General features: G+C 38.3%; 1 protein-coding gene across 1 annotated transcript in view; it reads right to left on the bottom strand.

Annotated features, from left to right (window-relative positions):
* Positions 1–4,169: 4,169 nt before the first annotated feature.
* Positions 4,170–15,026, bottom strand: part of pla2r1 (phospholipase A2 receptor 1) — a 43,575-nt gene continuing 32,718 nt past the window's right edge. Inside the window, exons 20-30 of the mRNA XM_041980495.1 lie at positions 14,881–15,017; positions 13,324–13,441; positions 13,058–13,197; positions 12,786–12,927; positions 12,039–12,274; positions 11,222–11,405; positions 10,950–11,084; positions 10,633–10,755; positions 10,380–10,556; positions 5,620–5,655; positions 4,170–5,422 (exon numbers count right to left, since the gene is read on the bottom strand). Coding sequence (XP_041836429.1) covers positions 5,205–5,422; positions 5,620–5,655; positions 10,380–10,556; positions 10,633–10,755; positions 10,950–11,084; positions 11,222–11,405; positions 12,039–12,274; positions 12,786–12,927; positions 13,058–13,197; positions 13,324–13,441; positions 14,881–15,017 — 1,646 coding nt within the window. The 3' untranslated portion in view covers positions 4,170–5,204. The remainder of the gene's footprint in view (positions 5,423–5,619; positions 5,656–10,379; positions 10,557–10,632; positions 10,756–10,949; positions 11,085–11,221; positions 11,406–12,038; positions 12,275–12,785; positions 12,928–13,057; positions 13,198–13,323; positions 13,442–14,880; positions 15,018–15,026) is intronic.

Genomic DNA, 15,026 nt, shown 5'->3' with positions numbered 1-15,026 from the left:
TATCTGCAGAATAAATGTGCAGATCCTGATCCCTGGTGTGACGTCGTTATTTGTCAGCAACCATTCAAGAGCCACAACACTAGGTGAATTGGATGATTGCGCTCTCCCGCAGTATGGGGAAAAAAACAACACATAGGGTACTGGCTATTCTTACACATTATCCACTTTAAAGTAGCATGATGTGAAAGATCCATATACAGTCACAAACATCTTAATAATACCTCCTCATGCTGGTCATCAGCCTTTGCTGTGGGATGGTATGGCATGCCTTAACCAGTTGTTGTTGAAGGTCAACCAGAGTGGTTGTGTTGGTCACTCCGGTACATACAGCATGCCTAAGCTGATCCCACAACTGAATTGAGGTCAGGACTCAAGGTAGGCCATTCCATCCTCTCTGTTCCCAAACTCTGAAGAAACGTTTTCTTTTACTTTCTCTATCTGAATCCCCATTAGCTTGCAGCGACCAGCTGCACCTTTCTTCCTGGGGTCCTTGTATTTAATAAAATCTGTATATATATATATATATATATATATATATATATATATATATATACAGTATATATATATATATATGTGGACATGTATATGCAAATATGTTTACCTATACACAGAAATACATCACATTCCTACAAAGTCTATAAACTATTCTTTAAAATATATAATCCTTCCACATACGTACATGCACACAAATATACACATATTCATACATATAACACATGAAAAACTTTGTCTAAATTAATATAAACAGATATACGTATACATATACACACATATTCACATCTATACACAAATCATACAGATATACACACTTATAAAGTGAGTAAATTTATAACTCAGGAGCATTATCATTGTTAAAAATAAAGAGCACAGTTTTGTAGTTAGATCATAATTGTTTTCTTCTTGTCTAGACCTTTGCAAGCATATTTTGTGAATCATATTACAATGTATCTGCGTCTTTGTGCGAGTATACTGTCATTACATACTGTAGCTCATTGTTCTCATGGGAAAGCTGAACATGACCTTGCTAAGAAGATAACACAGTTTTAATACTTGTGCAGGACACTTGTATTTTCGGTTCGCATTTGGCTCACATTCGGTTTGCAGCTGGCTGTACACAGCTTGTGTTCTCTGTCTTTGTGCTGATGTGAACTCCTTGCAAGTAAACTTACTCTACCAAGAGTCCATTGGTCTATCGTTCCTGATTAAAGTCTGAAATTATTTTTTTGATCCAACAATCATGCTGGAGGACGGAGTTAGGTCCCAGATTCTGGAAATATGGAATTGCCACTGAAACTCATTGTGGTATGTCAAAGGTGCTAGTTTTGCATCTTCAACTGACACACACTGGACAGCACTTGAATCTCAAAACAGGATCATTCTAACAGGAGAATATTGAAGGGGGATGTTGATATTTTTGGGGGGCACTACCCACACATTTAACTGCGTTGCTCATTCCACAGAAACAAGGTATACCTCATAAATTACACAAAAACCTAAAACCACAGCTGTGTTTCCCCCCTTAAAAAACATTTGCACTTCTATTAGTGAGCATAAGCATTTCTGTAATGCAGAGAATGTTTAAGGACAACAGATTTTCTATTTTAAAAATTGACTGACTGATCAATATTACAACCTTCCAACAGTTTGCAAGGTCTTCTCTCAAGTTTTAAGGTGCCAAATTTTACATACCAGGCACAAGTTTAATTTTGATCCCATTTTGCTAATCTTGTACACACTTTGATTACTCAACAAAAAATCTTTTAGAGCAGGTTTTCCCAGAACTTAATTATTGGTGGCATTACTGTACAATGCCACAGCATGTTGTAACAAAAAAAACCCAAAAACTATATGCCTTACTATATAGCTAAATGGCTTTTAGTTACTATATGTAACTAAAAACATCAAAATAACAGACTTGGTGATGAAATGATTGACATTATTGTTTTTTTTCAAGGGCATCCAAAATAATCAAGCTTTAAATCACAAGAAAGTCCAAACCAACACACATTTAACATGTATCCATTAACAGCAGAAATTACTCTGTTAAGCCATCTTTACATTTACATGATGAAAACTAAAAACAAAAATGTCACACTGATGTGCACAGGAAAGTTTTGTGGTTCTCACAGTCCCAAAACTGGAATGACTGGAGTTCCTGTTTCTCCTAATATGGCTGTTTTCTGCCACCTTCAGAAATTCCCCGATGACTCAGCTGTTATTGGGTATATAGGAGAGGGAGGAGTACAGATCGCCGGTGGACAGGTTTGTAGAGTGGACTGGTAGGATTTACCTGCATCTGAATGTCAACAAGACCAGAAAGATGGTGATAGACTTCAGGAGGAACTAACTAATTAATTCCACTGAAAATCATGGGCCAGGAGATGGAGACTGCTGAGACCTTTAAGTACCTGAGAGTGACCATCAATCACTGAGTGGACTGGAGATCTAACACAGATGCTGTGCACAGGAAGAGGATGAGCAGGCTCTACTTCTTCTACCAACAGACTGAACAAACCTATATGGCTCCGTCATTGGGTACAAACTGGACAATTTTGAAACTGATGGAGAGGAGGTCACTGAACAAACTGGTTTCCATCATGGATAACCCCAACCACTCTCTCCACCACACAATGGTCAGGCAGCGGAGCTCCTTCTCTAACAGACTGAGAGGCTCCTCTTGTTCGGACTGATACAGGAAATCTTTCCTACCACATTCAATCACTGTTCAGTGAGTCATCTCTGGCAAACAGGGAAGAGCCTGCTTAGACACCAGGCTTTACCTGCTGCTCTTATCTACTTGCCATTTTATTGTACTTTTTAAATTCCATTTTGGTTTGCACATAGTTTTTCTAACATTTGATTTTGCACGACTTTATTTAAATTTATATACTTCTATAGCCTAGTCTTCTTATTCTCCCTTGGTCTATTGAGTTTTATCCATCTGTTTTTGAGACATAATTTTAATGAATTCAGTCTGCATGTCAACATCAACTGTCACTTGGGACTCACACAGGTGTTGTGCTGTGATACCATGCTACCAGGAGCATTGACAGAATGCTACCAGGAGAGTCTTCTCTCATGTTTATATTTACACAAACTTTGGTAGATTCAAAATAAATACTAATACATAACAGCCGGCAGTGATGCAGCATCTTTTCAAGCTCCTGGTGATTCCGACTCGTTTCTATTTATGCTTTTAATTTGGACACTTTGTTTTAACTTATTTATAGTATTGTTATTGTTACCTTGAGGAATAGCCAGGGCTTGGGTAACAAATCATGTTCTTTTCTGTTTTTGGCATGTAGAAATGTCCAAAAAACCCTTTTAACCATTTTGAACTTTGAACAAGAAACAGTCAGTTTCAGCAATTCCATGGCATTTTTTTTCTACACAATTAGTCTTGAAAGATCAAAATTAAAACAATATTGACATCTCCCCTCAGAGTTCAAGTATCTCGGGGTCTTGTTCACGAGTAAGGGAAGGATGGAGCAGGAGATTGACAGGCGGATCGGTGCGGCGTCTACAGTGATGCTGTATTGCTGCAGTGACTCTGCATAGGTCTGTCGTGGTGAAGAAGGAGCTGAACCAAAAGGCAAAGCTCTTGATTTACCAGTCAGTCTACATTCCTACCCTTACCTATGGTAATGAGCTGTGGGTAGTGACAGAAAGAACAAGATCGTGAACACAAGCGGCCAAAATGAGTTTTCTCTGCAGGGTGGCTGAGAGTGAGAAACTTGGTGATCCGGGAGGGGCTCAGAGTAGAGTCGCTGCTCCTCTGCATCAAGAGGAGCCAGATGAGGTGGCTCAGGCATCTGGTTAGGTTGCCTCCTGGACGCCTCACTGGTGAGGTGTTCCGGGCACGTCCCACAGGGAGGAGGCCCCGGGGAAGACCCAGGACATGCTGGACGGACTACATCTCTCGGCTGGCCTGGGAACGCCTCGGGATCCCCCCAGACGAGCTGGTGAATGTGGCTGGGAAGAGGGAAGTTTTGCTGAGTAGGCAGCTGCCCCCGCGACCTGACTCCAGATAAGTGATAAAAAAAAAATGGATGAATGGATGGAATGCCATCTTGTTTCTTATTGGATACAGAATTTATTGAAAAGGTGTGGCCTTTAATCATACCTAGTGTATTTTGTATTACAGGTGCAAAAATATTACATTATTTTTGTTTTTACTGTTGAGTTTTTAGGATTCTCTAATGCCACTTGTACAAAAGAAATATTAAATTGTGGTCATCTTGGGGAGAATTTTCTGTCCTATTAGATTGGGGGTGGAGGGGTAAAATGTTAAGAAAATTAGCATACTTTGTTTCTTACATACCTCTGATCAACTCCTGTTCCCCTTAATATTACACAGCACAACTCTGAAAAATTTAATCCAATTTCAATTTATTCAAATGCAAAAAAAGTGCAAAAAGTACATCCCTTAATTTGCTTTGATTAGTCAATAAATCAGGAGGAAAGACCAGGTCCAATCATCACTCGTGCTATACATATTTTCTATTTGTTTGAACATACAAAAACATGTCAAAATACAGCATGTATACATGTAAAAATAAAGTCCAAATACAAAAGTAATACTGTCAACATTTCTGTACCATATGTTCAAATTCATCAGATCCTGAATTCTGAACAAAATTTACCAAATTAGATAGCAGATTCTGCAGCTATTTACATTTTATCATTCATCTACTTCTTATTTATGAAAAATTATAAGTCAAAAGTTTTACTTTTGACCCTGGGTAAATCAAAATTGAGCTTCATCTGTTTCAAATCTTATGAAACCTTAATCCAAATCAAATTAGAACTGTGAACCCATTAAACTGAAGTAAACCTCAAACCTCAGTATCATAGGTAATAAACAGAGTACCTCTTAACTAGTTTAAAGCTTTCCAGTATTCCTTACTATACCATATCATAGTATACCAACCACTCATTTATGTAACTTTTTTTAGCTCAAACATAAATTCAAATGTGGGCTCTTCAGTGTCGACACAAAAAGTAGAGCTCACACTTCTGTCTCATAAGCATGTTTTGAATTACTCAAAACTAGAGAGCAACTGGGATCCTTCCAACATGTCATCATTTCTGCACTGTCCTGAGGAGTCAGCGTCAAAGCTTTACAGTGTCACATGGCACTTGTACCTGCTGGTGAAACGGCAAGATGCAGGCTGAGAACGGGAGATTAACAGTAATCTTGGGTGCTATTCTCCTGAGTGAGCCTCCAGGTCTGTGATCAACACATTCCCATCTGACTCTGTTGCTTGAGAGCTGGTTTGTCTGTAATAAGCGCTACCAAGTGTGGGGATGCCTCGAAAACTTGCAGAATTCCTCTTGTACAGAAACCACACGGCCCCTGCCAGCAGGGCAAAGATCAGCACAGCCACCAGCACTGCAGCAGGGATAACACCATGATGTAAACCTGAAAAACAGAGTGAGAAAACTCTGAATCACATGCAAAATGCATTAAATACTAAAATTTCTATTGATCTCAGCATGTTTAACCCCATTCTGTTTATTATCCATGGCAAGCACGTGCTCATAAAAATGTAGGGCAAATTTGCAGATACTTCTACACAAATCTAAAGTTTTAAGGTTACTGGATTCAAACAGCTTTACCATTTAATGGTTCCACTTCCACCTCCATAGCTCCATCTGCAAAAGAACAAAGACACTTAAGTTCAGGACAACATATCATGCATTTTCTTGGGAAATCAGACTGATACAAATAAAAAAAAAAAAAAGTCTACAGTGACATAATTTCTAAGACAAATGTGGTAATATTTTTCACAGCTTTAAAGGTGAATAAACATTTACAGCAATTTGGTCCATAAAAACCTCTTCAGCAAACAGCACAGTAACAGCTCAAATCGATAACTTTTCCTATGAAAGCACTTTTACTTTGAGCGAATAAACAAATCTGGCTACTTACAGTAAGTAAAAAAATTAAAAAAAAGTAGTGATACTACAGTGTCTGTTGAGTCCGTTTTTCTACTTTGTAGCAGCTGTAAACAGAATAGTTATTCATTTAAAAGGTTTTTTTTTGCGCTCTGAGACCAATTTTCTCTTTTTTAGCTCTGTAATTTGTCTCCATCAAATGAGAAGATTGGGAAGTTAATTCTCCACCATGTTAAGTAGCTAGCTGCTAGCTGTGCCTGCAAATTGGTACTTAAGAGGTAGCATGCACTTAAGTTTTGAGGGTAACAGCAGAATGGTTGTAATTATCTCTGGATTTAGTGGAAACTGAGGACAGAATTTGTTACTTTTCTATTCAAAATGAGAACATTAACAAATTATAGTGCAAACGAAAATGAGGTTGCCTAGTGTCAGCTTCAGTACACAGTCTCGAAGGCAAGCATCATGGAGAAAAGCACACAGGAGGCAGAACGACAGAATGTGATGTTAAGTGACTTCGTTGACATTTTCACCAAGACACCAAAACCAACCAGAATGACGACACCTGACTACTAATATAGTAGACAAGCTTAACTGGATCATACCATTTAAAGGGTTTCCAAAGACAGCTATATACAAAAGAAATAATGGAAAATATTTATATTAAAAGTTTCCCAGAGTCTATACATATATTTATACACCCAAAAACTACTCAAAAATCTTGCTAAATAATCCAACCAATGATTAACCAAAACTATAGAAAATTATTCCCCACAACTCCCCCTTTACCTATTTTTAAATTTAACCAATGAAAGTCAGACGTTGCTTTTCAACCATGCTTCAACAGAATTATTTAAAAAAATAAACTCATGAAACAGGTCTGGACAAAAATGATGGTACTTAATATTTTGTTGCACAACCTTTTGAGGCAATCACTGCAGGTTTAAAGGGTGCCTTTTCCAGACACCATGTTTCAGCTCCTTCCAAAGATGCTCAATAGGATTTAGGTCAGGGCTCATAGAAGGCCACTTAAGAATAGTCCAATGTTTTCCTCTTAGCCATTCTTGGGTTTTTTTAGCTGTGTTTTGGGTCATTGTCCTGTTGCAAGACCCATGACCTGTGACTGAGACAGAGCTTCCTGACACTGGCCAGCACATTTTCTCTAGAATCCCTTGATAGTCTTAAGATTTCATTGTACCTGCACAGACTCCAGACACCCTGTGCCAGATGCAGCAAAGCAGCCCCAGAACATATCAGAGCCTCCTCCATGTTTCACAGTAGGGACAGTGTTCTGCTCTTGATATGCTTCATTTTTCCATCTGTAAACACAGAGCTGATGTGCCTTGGCAAAAAGTTCCATTTTTGTCTCATCTGTCCATAGGACATTCTCCCAGAAGCTTTGTGGCTTGTCAACATGTAGTTTGGCTTTTTTATGATTTGTTTTCAACAATGGGGTTCTCCTTGGTCGTCTCCCATTAAGTCCACTTTGGCTCAAACAACAACGGATGGTGCGATCTGACACTGATGTTCCTTGAGCTTGAAGTTCACCTTTAATCTCTTTAGAAGTTTTTCTGGGCTCTTTTGTTACCATTCGTATTATCCGTCGCTTTGATTTGTCATCAATTTTCTTCCTGCGGCCACGTCCAGGGAGGTCGGCTACAGTCCCATGGATCTTAAATTTCTGAATAATATGTGTAACTTTAGTCACAGGAACATCAAGCTGCTTGGAGATGGTCTTATAGCCTTTACCTTTAACATGCTTGTCTAATTTTCTTTCTAATCTCCTGAGACAACTCTTTCCTTTGCTTCCTCTGGTCCACATTGAGTGTGGTACACACCATGTCACCAAACAGCACAGTGATGACCTGTAGCCTATATATAGACCTACTGACTGATTACAAGATTGTAGACACCTGTGATGCTAATTAGTGGACACACCTTGGATTAACTTGTCCCTTTGGTCACATTATTTTCAGTCTTTTCTAGGGGTGCCATAATTTTTGTCCAGGCCTGTTTCATGAGTTTATTTTTTTAAATAATTCTGTTCAGCATGGTTAAAAAGCAATGTCTGACTTTCATTGGTTAAATTTCATATAATTTTTATTTATTATTACTTTTGTCAGATTCAAGTTATTTCTGCGACCATTGTGAGTTTTTCTTTCATTAACCGAAGGGTACCAACAATTTTGTCCACATGTGTAAGTACAAATATTAAATAACTTTCCAGTATTTTTACTTAATACTTTACTTAAAACCATCAGAGCACTACATAATAATTGTTTAGCCATGCAAATCAAATCTACCTCGTCTTTGCAGGTTAGCATAACATGGAAGATTCCTGGTTTCTGCTACTACACACGCACACACATCATAAACCGATAAAAAAATTAACTTAAACTGTGTAATCATTCAACATTTGTTTTAAGAAATTAAAACATGTTTACCAATCAACCTGTCTTTGCAGTCATCAGTACAAATACACTATGATGTAACAATGGCTCACTGTGACACTGAGCTGCAGGAGCCAAGAGTGTTGAACTGACACATTTTGTGCAAAAAAATTCTGGTTCAGTCTGGTTTGGTGAAGTAAAATGACCCAATAATATCTAATGGCTTCAACATGGGTACACTGAACCATCCTAAACAGCCGGGGAGATTGCAAAGGTCTTCAACATTCAATGGGACAAAATTTCCTTAAAGGCTTTTTCTTTTTTATTCATGTAGATAAAAATGAAGAAAGCAGGGTTGAGTGTTAGCAAACTGATCTTTTTTGGCTTTACACTTTGTTTTTTTCTTAATTTTGTAAGCTGATTTAAATGAATAGCAGTCTGCCTGACATGATAAGAAAGCACAGGGAACTGTCTTGTATGCTTTTTTGTATTCAGTCTTTGAAACAGCTGTAGTTTAAACACAACAAACCAACATCACACTCTGGTGTTGGTCAGATTCTCAATGTAACAATGTTTCATTTTCCTAAATCCTTTTGAATTCTCCTTCCCACACTTCCTTGATCTATTAATGTTTTTTTTTTCCCCCCCCAAGGTCTGGGAAACTGTCAAGAAAAGAGATAGAGGAGACCAACCCTGTAATTGTGTAATAAGGTAGTAGTGAAGTAACAGACAGTTTAACAAAGTGATGTAACCCAACATTACTGCTGTGCAAAAACAGACGAGTAAAAACACATGCATCTCTATCACTAAATCCCAGCAGTAAAATACAGCTCACATGTTCACAATTATACTCTCATCTGACAGAGGACATACTAAACAATTCTACAGAAAACATACATGGATATGCTTCACTGGAAACACAAAGCTGATAATGCTCAATTGTAACACATGACTGACACGAAAATAGCAGCAAAGAAAAAGGATAAACCATGCATTTACTCAAGTCCAACCAAAAGCGAACAATTGTCAAAGCACGAATGGGAAAACACACACTGATCACAACTAGTGTAGCTCAATACAAAACAAAGTTACTGCTTTTACTCAGTAACATTTACAAGTTCCACTACACTAAAAATTACATCAATACACTCACCTCATTATCACGAGGGCACCTATACACAGTGATAAAGTTGCTACCATGGTAGGATTGTTCACGCTAACTCACACAATCTTCCTGCACTATACATGGTCATCAGCTGTAAATGATATCCAAAGACTTTCAAGCTCACGCTGCTCTCCGAAGACTTACCAAAGGCCCAACACAAGCTACTGAAAATTCAATCAGCACAAGATATAGAAACCCTGCTCTCAACATAAAAATATCAGGCTTTAGGTCGCTTCAAAGACTAAGCGTCTAAGCAGGCGGCAGACCAGAGATGCAGTCAACCACCAAGCTCTAAACTTATACTCACAAAAATGTAATAAACCAAAACAAAGCAAAAGAAATACAGACGTCAGCACAGATTAAACTTTGGAGACAGTATTCTCAGACAGTAAACACTTCAGTTTCAGTCTTTACTAACTAATTAAAAAGAAACTTCTCAGGTTCAGCCCAGGAAAGACTAAACAGGTTAAGACTAAACACAGGGTTCAAAAAAGAAATAAATAGGCTTTAGTTTGGGGAAACCCCTGCATGGCTCAGCAGGCAGGTTCTAAATCCACATTTCCACAGGTTTAACTACTATCACAATGAAGCTTTTGCACCATCCAAAGTTGATGCAGATGGGTGTGTTAAATCCTTTTCACTTGAGTATAGTCATGTGATCAACTTTCAGAACAAAAACACTGTTTACAACAGCTTAAAACTGTCGGCACTTAGTTATTTTTCTTTTTTAAGCTTCATGCAATTCTCATAGTCTAAAGTAAAACCCTTCTTCAAAGAGAAGTGAACAGGGCCTTTACTTTTGTGACACTTATGTGATCTCCTTTTCACTTGCTTGTTTGAAATTGCTTTTTTTAAGCTGACCCTTGTGACCCCGTGAGCATCTGTGTTTCAGATGGCCCCACAGCTTTGCAAGAGTCTTTTCTACCTACCTGAAATAGCTTTGCAGATAAAGCCGAGCTGTTTGGTGCATGTTGACAAGTGCCACATGCCATCAACCACTCCGGTAGTAACACAAGCATCTGCGGTCAGCATTTTGGTGTCTGGGCCTTTGTCGGCCCAGTTCGTGTAGTCCATCGGTGAACCATCCACCCACGCCAGAGAATCAGCTAGAACAATATTCCTCCGTTATGTGAAACAGGTTTAACATTTTCAGATGGACACACAAGAATGATCAATTCTTACTGTCAATGTTGAAGTACATCCCCAACCAAATGGTCTGGTGAGATAACCCTGAGGACCACAGCTGCTCCAGAACAAAGCGATTTTCTGTTTCACTCTCAATAGTCAGGACATCTGATGTGTTGACTAGAAGACAACAACAACCCAACAAATTCAATACTGCTGATATGTAAACAAATCAGTAGGTTCTTCTCAAAGTAAAAGAATGATCCTTAATAGCCGTTCTTGTACGATGCCATGTCAATAAAAGCTTAAATTTTCAGACTAATTAAAACAGAAATTAATCAGATATTGACTATGCAGGTAATGATATAACTCACCTTTGCGTCTGCAGTGCTCTCTTGACTCTTCAAAAGTCAGTTTCTCCACCACAGGTTCAAAGTTGTAACAGCCATGTCTGAATTTCACCCAAGTTGAGGGACATGTCATCTCATACGAGACAAATGGTTTACTGCCTGTGACAGACAGCAGGAGAGTACGGAAACTGGTGTGTATTTTTAACACATTTGATGATGAAAAGAAGAAACAAAACAGTTGAAAAAATGCACTTTCGAGTTATCAGACTTTCATGCTTTACTGAGGTGGCACTGACTTGGTGGAAGAACGTGACACAGGGCTCCTGGTAGCATGGTATCACAGTCAGCTCTCCGCCAACCTCCGCTCACATCCATGTACACACACTCTCCGGTAACAAAGTCGTCGTCCTCATCGTCAGCTGCATCCCAGTGTGTGTACACTGTGTCACTGCCATCTGACCACTGATAATTGATGCCACTCTGCAATGATTCAACAAAATAGCTATACTTCTGTTGGTAAAAATGCTGAAATCTCAAGAATTCACTTATCATTTTTAAATTAAGTCCTGATTGTCCATAATCTATTCTTAAGAAGTTGTTTGTTCAAGGTTTAGGAGGAAGGGGATTTAATCAGATACCAAAACAGAAGCCAAACTAAATATTAATGTTAATAAAAAGCAACATTCCTCAGGCTTTCGTTAGATTAGATGCATGTTTCTGTGGGTTACACCAGCTATTAATTCAACACCAGTGAAACACATTAAAGTGCTCCATGATACAGCAATCAAATAACATGAAAAGAAGCAGGCATTGTAGTTAGTATAGAAAAGTGCTGTAGTTATATTTATTAGCAAGTAGTCTGAATAATAAATTGATCAAGTATTAATTAGTATAAAAACAATAGAAAGACCACAGCAGCTTTATGGGACGTGTTTCCTGTAAGCTCTCGTTGACCAAAAATTCCACAGATACTGAGTTATACACGAATCCTAATGTTAAGTCTGACTGTCTGCTGGGAAAAGTACACGCCTGCAAACAGAACATCTTGCTTGGGTTACAAGGTCAAGAATCTATCTATCTATCTATCGTACAAACTGTAAGAGGGATACATACGTCTTGGCTATGCAGTCCAATCCAGTGTGGGACTGCCAATCTATTGACAAGGACAGTAAGGAAAGCCTGGTGGTAGGCATCTGTAACGCTCACTAGGTCTGAATGACTTTCTGTGCACATACGGATCGCGTCATACCAGCTCATGTTGCCAGAGACAACCTTGTAGCTGCGGTCTCTGTACTCAATATTGTCAGGAAGAGGGTGGTGATAGGAGTGGGTGGGGGGTTTGGAAGTGTCTACAACAAAACAGAGAGAAAGAAATAAAAATGAGTAGAGAACAGAATGATTACTTCAAGATGTTAAAGTGTGGAACAAAAGTATTTGCAAAAAAGCTTGATTCAAGGACAATTTTGGAATTTTTAGTAGAGATCTGAAAAAATTGGACTATTTCCCAAAATGCAAAACTATTCCTAAAAATTGAGAAATCAAACCATCATTGAATTTTTTAATAAAATAAACATGGCTATAAAAAAACAGGGAGCTGCTGTAGCTACAAAAAATGAAACTCAAAACCATCCAGTCACATCTGTAGTCAATGTTGTTGAAATATTTTCAATGATTCAACAAGAAGACCACAAGAGGTTTCTTTGACTTACTGATAGAGTGAAAGATAAAACTGTACAAAACATAAATTAGTATCTGAAAACTAGAGAAGCCTGAACAAAGGACAAATTAACATAACACAATCTTTTTATTAAATGCTTGTTATAACAGTAATAATAAGAGCAAGAAACTGGTGAAAATTACCTTGGGGTTTTTGACAAACAAATCCATACCCGCTCTCGCTGCACTTCTCATCGTACCATTTCCCAGTCAGGTGGAAGTTGTGGTTGTTAGATAAAACTGTGCAAAGGGGTTCATCAGCAAAGCCAGTAAGCCACTCATCCTCCTGAGATGAACACAGAAACAGACACAAACATTTAGGCATGAACATAACAGTATGTGAAAGACCTCAGCTTAGTCTTGTTTGTAGATATGGGAGGGAAACCTATTCACAGTCATTATTCACTATGGCTTACAGTGAGGTAGCTCTTTGGCTCAATAGGAGACCAGTTAGTGTAGCTGACTGGTTTTCCATTGGTCCATTTCATTGTGTCTTCATCCCGCAGACCAATCCACACACCTACTGAGCTCCCCTGGAGTAACATGGTGATGTATGCTGTAGAAGTGATGGCATGACAAAACAGAAATAAAACACAGAGCAGGACTTGGCACAAAAACAAAGCAGTTGTTTCTGTTGTTTGTGATAAACTGAGTCGTCATCGTGCAGGTTGTATGCTTCTACCTTGTTCAATCTCATCTTCTATGGCAACCAGCGAACCTTCAAACGAGGAGCAGATGGACTGGGCATCTTTCCAACTCTTTCCCTCCTTTGGACTGCCAGGGAGGTGAAGCAAAAGACACTGCCAACACACACATACACACATCCCACACAGAAAATGAATATCACATTGTAAAATACTAATCAGCATTCCCACACCACCAGAACTCCTGTTTGGACCGGCCATGATTCAAGGTTAAAAAATTAAAAAAAAAAAAAAAAAAAAAAAAAGACAGAAAGGAAAGTAAGAGCTCTGTTTGTTATCAGCAAATCTGAGAAAAATTAAGTAAATACTATTTTGCAAAAGGACAACACAACACTGTTCATTTACTCAAATGTACATTTCACTACCAGTTTAGCTGCCTGTATGACCAGGGTGTTTCTCTGAACTCATCCAGAACAAGTCCCCATTCTGAACCAAAGTGTTACTCTATGTAACTACATGTATTTCTCTATAAAGCCACAATAATTTGCCCATTCTTCCTTGCAACCACACTCCAAATCTGCCAGATTGTAAGGGCATCGCTTGTGCACAGCCCTCTTCAGGTTACCCCACAGTTTCTCTGGTGGATTCAGAGAAACTTCTTGATAGATTCAGCTTTACAGAAGCCTGAAGCATTTGCATAAAAACTTATTGGTATTTTAAACTGTTTATAAATTCCTCCATCTTGACTAAGGCCCCAGTTCCAGCTGAAGTAAAACAAGCCCAGAGCATGATACTGCCATTCTGGAACATTATTAGTTTAAGGGTGTGCAGACTTATGCAACTAGCTTCGACGTTTATATTGTGGATGTGTATATTTACCATTTATTTTTGTACTCATATAATTTTATATCCACTGTATAAGCAAATTCACTGGGTCTTAGCTGGTACAACAACATGATGCACCCCCATCTAGTTGAGTTAAAATGTGTTCTCCAACCAAATTTTATATGTTATGGCTTAATGGAAAATTTGACCAAAAAAGGAGAAACTGCTTTATTGTTTTTTTTTTTTTTTAAAGAGCAAATCAGATTTGAGTTTTATTGTAACTTGAATGCCATCAGCAAGGGGTAACTCTCATGTTGATAACATACCCAACCACAAACAGTGAAAGGAAACGCAAACATCATGTTTGCTGATAAGAAAAATGACCATTACAAGTCCTTTTGTGGTAGAAAGGCTAAAAAGAGACACTTGTTGCAGATTGCACAATATAATACGAATGTAGTAGCAGCGTGCAATAAGTGGACAATCATTTAATACAAACACTTTTATTTAGAGCCCTGCCAACCTGTTGACACAAAAGTGTATTAAATTTTATGTTCAGCGTTTGTCAGATATAACATTGCTTATGAAGATTCTTTTTTAAATACAATACAAACTGTGAAATATCAAAAGAAATATATTGTCATTTGAGGGACTGATGAAAAATAAAAAATACTTCAGGGAAAGTAAAGGATAACTTGTTGTTTCTGTGAGGTTAATTTAAATGAGTCATCCAGAAGTGTATATGCATATGTGCAAGCGTCAGGTTGTACCTTATGTCCGAAGTACTGCCACTTCTCTGGACATCCTCCAATATAGTGAGGCTCTCTCGGGGTCTCCACCACAGAAACTGTCCTTCTCTTGCACACATAGCCATGGAGGTTGTTGCATTTACTTGTGGACCACTTTCCTGCATCAA

This window comes from Melanotaenia boesemani, chromosome 1, assembly GCF_017639745.1.
Source record: "Melanotaenia boesemani isolate fMelBoe1 chromosome 1, fMelBoe1.pri, whole genome shotgun sequence".
NCBI lineage: Eukaryota > Metazoa > Chordata > Actinopteri > Atheriniformes > Melanotaeniidae > Melanotaenia > Melanotaenia boesemani.
This window is presented reverse-complemented; position numbering and strand designations above follow the sequence as displayed.